General features: G+C 48.6%; 1 protein-coding gene across 1 annotated transcript in view; it reads right to left on the reverse strand.

The window, feature by feature from the left end:
- Nucleotides 1-5,374, reverse strand: part of LOC112070038 (neuron navigator 2-like) — a gene marked incomplete at its 3' end in the record, with an annotated part of 148,064 nt that overhangs the window by 18,955 nt on the left and 123,735 nt on the right. The window contains 4 exon segments of the mRNA XM_070438820.1: nt 930-995; nt 1,524-1,822; nt 2,158-2,359; nt 4,812-5,374. Of these exon segments, the coding sequence (XP_070294921.1) occupies nt 930-995; nt 1,524-1,822; nt 2,158-2,359; nt 4,812-5,374 (1,130 nt within the window).

A 5,374-nucleotide genomic window follows, 5' to 3' on the forward strand; every position in this document is an offset into this window, starting at 1 on the left:
ACAGTCTCCTCTGAACAGTTGATGTTGAGATGTGTCTGTTACTTGAACTCTGTGAAACATTTATTTGGGCTGCAATTTCTGAGGCTGGTAACTCTAATGAACATATCCTCTGCAGCAGATGTAACTCTRGGTCTTCCTTTCCTGTGGCGGTCGTCATGAGAGCCAGTTTCATCATAGCGCTTGATGGTTTATGCGACTGCAACTTGAAGAAACTTTGAAAGTTCTTGAAATTTTCCAGATTGACTGACCTTCATGTCTTAAAGTAATGATGAACTGTCGTTTCTCTTTGCTTACTTGAGCTGTTCTTGCCATAATATGGACTTGGTCTTTTACCAAATAGGGCTATCTTCTGTATACCACCCCTACCTTGTCACAACACAACTGATTGGCTCAAACGCATTAAGGAAAGAAATTCCACAAATTAACTTTTAACACCCCTGTTAACTGAAATGCATTCCAGGTGACTACTTCATGAAGCTGGTTGAGAGAATGCCAAGAGAGTGCAAAGCTATCATCAAGGCAAAGGTGGCTACTTTGAAGAATTTCTAATGTAAAATATATTTAGATTTGTTTAACACTTTTTTGGTTACTACATGATTCCATATGTGTTATTTCATAGTTTTGATGTCTTCACTATTATTCTACACTGTAGAAAATAGTAAAAATAAAGAAAAACTCTGGAATGAGTAGGTGTGTCCAAACTTTTGACTGGTACTGTATATGCCATCGCTTTTCTGAAAAATATATTTTGTGACACATCTTAGTATAGTATCATGTCATAGCAGTGATCGGTGTTTTTAAATATCAAGCTCCAAGTCTAAGTTTTGCCACAAGATGGCAGCATATAAACAGCGATGGGGGACAGAGCCAGCGCTGTAGTGGGGAACGAAAGCCTGCAACAACAAAYACACACACACAAGCACTTTTACCTTTCCTGTTTCCGAGGTAAGGTGTTCCGGTTGAATTTAGGGCTAGCGGAGGGGGAGGACAGGGGGCTGATGGGAAGGGGGGGGTGCACAACAGACAAAGAGAGAAAGCACTTTAGAAAGAAAAGAGAGAGGGAGAAGAATCCTCTGAAGGAGAGAGCCACATTGAGTCCAACCGTTGCCACAAGCAAAATCACCCCCTCCAGCTTACCAATGAATCTCATCTACTAGTCTAGTAAGGAAAGATAATGAGATGTGTCAGAGAAGGTAAGACCAGAACAGATCTGAAATGACATCGCATGAAGGCATACCTTAATGCTTTCCATGGAGATGCTCGGACAGTAACTCTGGTGATAATATGGCTGATACATTCCGGGCACGTACACCTTCGTGCACGCAGGAATGTTCCATAACGACACACTGAACAAACACAATATGACAGTGCATGCTATGGCAACAGCTGACAGCTTCCTTGTTTTTCTGTCCATATAAAGACATGATGACCAAGATCAGAGCAGATTCCCCCAACATCCCACTCTTACCACTCAAACCCTCCCTCCCATCCCTACCTCCCTTCTACCCCCCCCCTGTCCTCACCTCTCAGACATGCCCGTCTTGACGCTGCTGGTCCTGCCCAGAGCTGAGAGGGTGTCCTCCCTGCTGTCCCTTCCTCCATGCCCAGCGCTGCTCACGCTCATGTCGATGGACTCGCTGCTGGTGTGCATGCTGCTGACCGAGGGGTAGCCCAGGCTACCCGCCCCACCACCGTGCCCGCTGTGCCCACCCAGGGTACCCTCCCTGCTCTGGGCAGAGGAGCCAGTGCTCATGGTGGTGCCCCAGGTCAGGCTGTTGGAGGGCCCCGTGGAGGAGTAGACAGAGCCGGGGCTGGATGCATTCTGGGGGGGACACAGGAGGAATTCTGGATTTATCAAGTGATTTTCATATGTTACATTTAATGGTTATGCTTCCACTCCCCAAGGTCAAATCCTGTCTGCTGCCTTCTTACAGTGCTATTCATGTCGCGATCTGCTGTTGCTAGTTACATGGTTGCTCGCTATCATAGCCAACTATTGTATGACAGGGCTACCTATCGTGATTGGCGCTGGTAGCTAAAGTTGCCTATTTTCTTTGTGCCCGTATAAACTCTGTTTGTGGACACTGATGCTTATCAAGAGGCCACAAAGATATCGCCAGCTCATGTCATTTGGTGAGGCTAGTCTGCCTATCTCACCTGTTCGCTACCCAGCGTGTTATGGCCGGTGCTCAGGTTTCGTCCTGCGTACAGGGGGCTGCTGCCCTCGCCCTCCCCCCCTACACCTCCAGGGGAGTCCAGGGCAGCATGGGTAGCGTGAGGGTTGGAGATCACCGTCGAGTTCTTCATGTTCTCTGCTGTGGTGACCGGAACCTGCTTACTGGACTTACCGCCAAACAACCTGGAGATGGAGAAGGAGAAAGTTGAAAAGGAGAATTTGTAAAAAAAAGATTTACCCCATCTCTTCAAAGAGTATCTTAAATAATCACACAGCACCTCCGCACCGAAAAAAGCCTTTCGTGAACGAACACTCACGCTTCATTCTTCCCTCTTACTAGCTCTGACTTGGCTGACAGCGACCTTATTAAGGAACATTTGTGGACTCGGCTATTTCAGCCACACTCGCTGCTGACTGGTGTATAAAATATTGAGCACACCGCCATGCAATCTCCATAGACAAACATTGGCAGTACACTGGCCTTACTGAAGAGCTCAACGTGGCACCGTCATAGGAGGCCACCTTTCCAACAAGTCAGTTCCTCAAATTTCTACCCTGCTCGAGCTTCCCCGGTCAACTGTAAGTGCTGTTATTGTGAAGTGGAAACGTTTTTGGAGCAACAGCACAGCCGGCGAAGAGGCAGGCCACACAAGCTCACAGAACGGCACCGCCGAGTGCTGAAGCAAGCACAAATCGCCTGTCCTCGGTTGCAACACTCAGGTCCGAGTTCCAAACTGCCTCTGGAAGCAACGTCAGCACAAGAACTGTGCGTCGGGAGCTTCATAAAATATGTTTTCCGTGGCTGAGCAGCAGCACACAAGCCTAAGATCATGTGCAAAGCCGAGCGTCAGCTGGAGCGGTGTAAAGCTCGCCGCCATTGGGGCCTTCCCCAAACTGTTGCGATAAGTTGGAAGCACAAAGTTGTCTAGAATGTCATTGTATGCTAAGGTGGCCTAGCCCAAACCATAGTAAAAACAGCCCCAGACCATTATTCCTCCGGCACCAAATTTGACAGTTGGCACTATGCATTGGAGCAGTGGAAATGCGTTCTCTGGAGTGATGAATCANTGTAAAGCTCGCCGCCATTGGGGCCTTCCCCAAACTGTTGCGATAAGTTGGAAGCACAAAGTTGTCTAGAATGTCATTGTATGCTAAGGTGCCTAGCCCAAACCATAGTAAAAACAGCCCCAGACCATTATTCCTCCTGCACCAAATTTGACAGTTGGCACTATGCATTGGAGCAGTGGAAATGCGTTCTCTGGAGTGATGAATCACGCTTCACCGTCTGGCAGTCTGACGGATGAATCTGGGTTCGGCGTATACCAGAAGAACGTTACCTGCCCCAATGCATAGTGCCAACTGTAACGTTTGGTGGAGGAGGAATAATGGTCTGTTTTTCATGGTTCGGGCCAGGCACCTTAGTTCCAGTGAAGCGAAATCTTAACACTACAGCATACAATGACATTCTAGACGATTCTGTGGTTCCAACTTTGTGGCAACAGTTTGGGGAAGGCCCTTCCCTATTTCAGGATGACCATACCCCCGTGTACAAAGCGAGGTACATACAGAAATGGTTTGTCGAGATCGGTGTGGAAGAACTTGACTAGCCTGCACAGAGCCCTGACCTCAACCCCATCGAAAACCTTTGGGATGAATTCGAACGGCGACCGCGAGCCAGGCCTAATCGCCCAACATCAGTGCCCGACCTCACTAACGCTCTTAGTGGCTGAATGGAAGCAAGTCTCTGCAGCAACGTTCCAACATCTAGTGGAAAGCCTTCTCAGAAGAGTGGAGGCTGTTATAGCAGCAAAAGGGGGACCAACTCCATATTAATGCCCATGATTATGGAATGGCTATGTTATCCAGCCTAGCTATCTTAAGATGAATGCACAAACTGTAAGTCGCTTTGGATAAGAGCGTCTGCTAAATGACTCAAACGTAAATGTAAAAAAATGTAGGTAGACAGACACACACACACACACCGAGAGAGAGAGAGAGAGAGAGAGAGATATGAAACATGTAGAGTACTGTAGACGCATTTCTGTTTTAAAGTCCTTTCTAGTAACCACCCCTATGGCACACTATTGAGTAAAGGCTTGGGCGATTATATGTGAGTAACTTTTGAAGCACTACATTAGCATACCCCATTACTTTAAGCCAAAAGACAGTGGCTACGTTCCAAATGGCACYCTAATCCTTATTTAGTGCACTACATTTGTTATGGGGTCCCATTTGGGACGTAACCAGAGCGCGTTGACTGTTAAGACGGTAGGCAGGGTGATAATATAGAGCAGGGTCTTCAAAGCCTTATTACCCATAGAGATTAATGAGCCAGCCCAGCAGTGATGAGGTAAGACTCCGCTCGTGTTACTGTGCACATATAAAGACTTGGCACTATGAAAAAGTAGTGGGCTCGGACCTGGCAGCTGAACAGAAATGCTGAAGGGATAGTTTTCATACAGTGGGCTGACATGACCTTTGTGTGTGTGTGTGTGTGTGTGTGTGTGTGTGTGTGTTGCATCACACTAGGAATAGGTTTCAGACACTGTACTGTAAATGGGTCATTAATGACCACGTTTAAGTGTGAGTGACATTATATATCTCTGCATGTGAGTGTATGTGTGAGTCTGTTCACCTGCGCAGTGTGGGTGAGGCAACCTGCTGTCTCCCTGTGAGRGGTACGGTGGAAGCCCCTCCCCTCAGGTTGTCCACGCCCTCTGACACGCCCTTCTCTCGGTCCGTCTGATTGGCTAGCGAGACCCCAGTCCCACTTCCATTCATTTTCCCAGTGTTTCCCATGTCTCTGCTTTTACTGTGAGTGGTAACGGAAAGCACGGCCGCTTCGATGCTGCTGGTCGACGACCGGTTCCCGTTACGCGCGGCGGCGGCGCCGGACCGGCTGGGTCTTGGAAGGCTCCGGTACTGCAGTGTGGAGCGGGTGCTCACCTGGAGGTACCCGTCGTCATGGTGACCTAGACCGGACCCCACATCTTGACCTCCGACCTTTATCCCAACGGCAAGGGATCTCGTCCCTGACTTGGGCATCTTCCCAAGAGTAGCTGACCCGCTCGTGATGGTGGCGCCACTGGTGGTAACCATAGTAACCATCCCGGAACTCTGCTTCTTGAAGCCAAATGTGCTGGTGGGGGTGCGGGAGGTGAGTGTGTGTGACTGGGAGTGGGGTTCGGACAGGGCGTG

Source organism: Salvelinus sp. IW2-2015, unplaced genomic scaffold (genome assembly GCF_002910315.2).
Source record: "Salvelinus sp. IW2-2015 unplaced genomic scaffold, ASM291031v2 Un_scaffold1209, whole genome shotgun sequence".
Classification (NCBI taxonomy): domain Eukaryota; kingdom Metazoa; phylum Chordata; class Actinopteri; order Salmoniformes; family Salmonidae; genus Salvelinus; species Salvelinus sp. IW2-2015.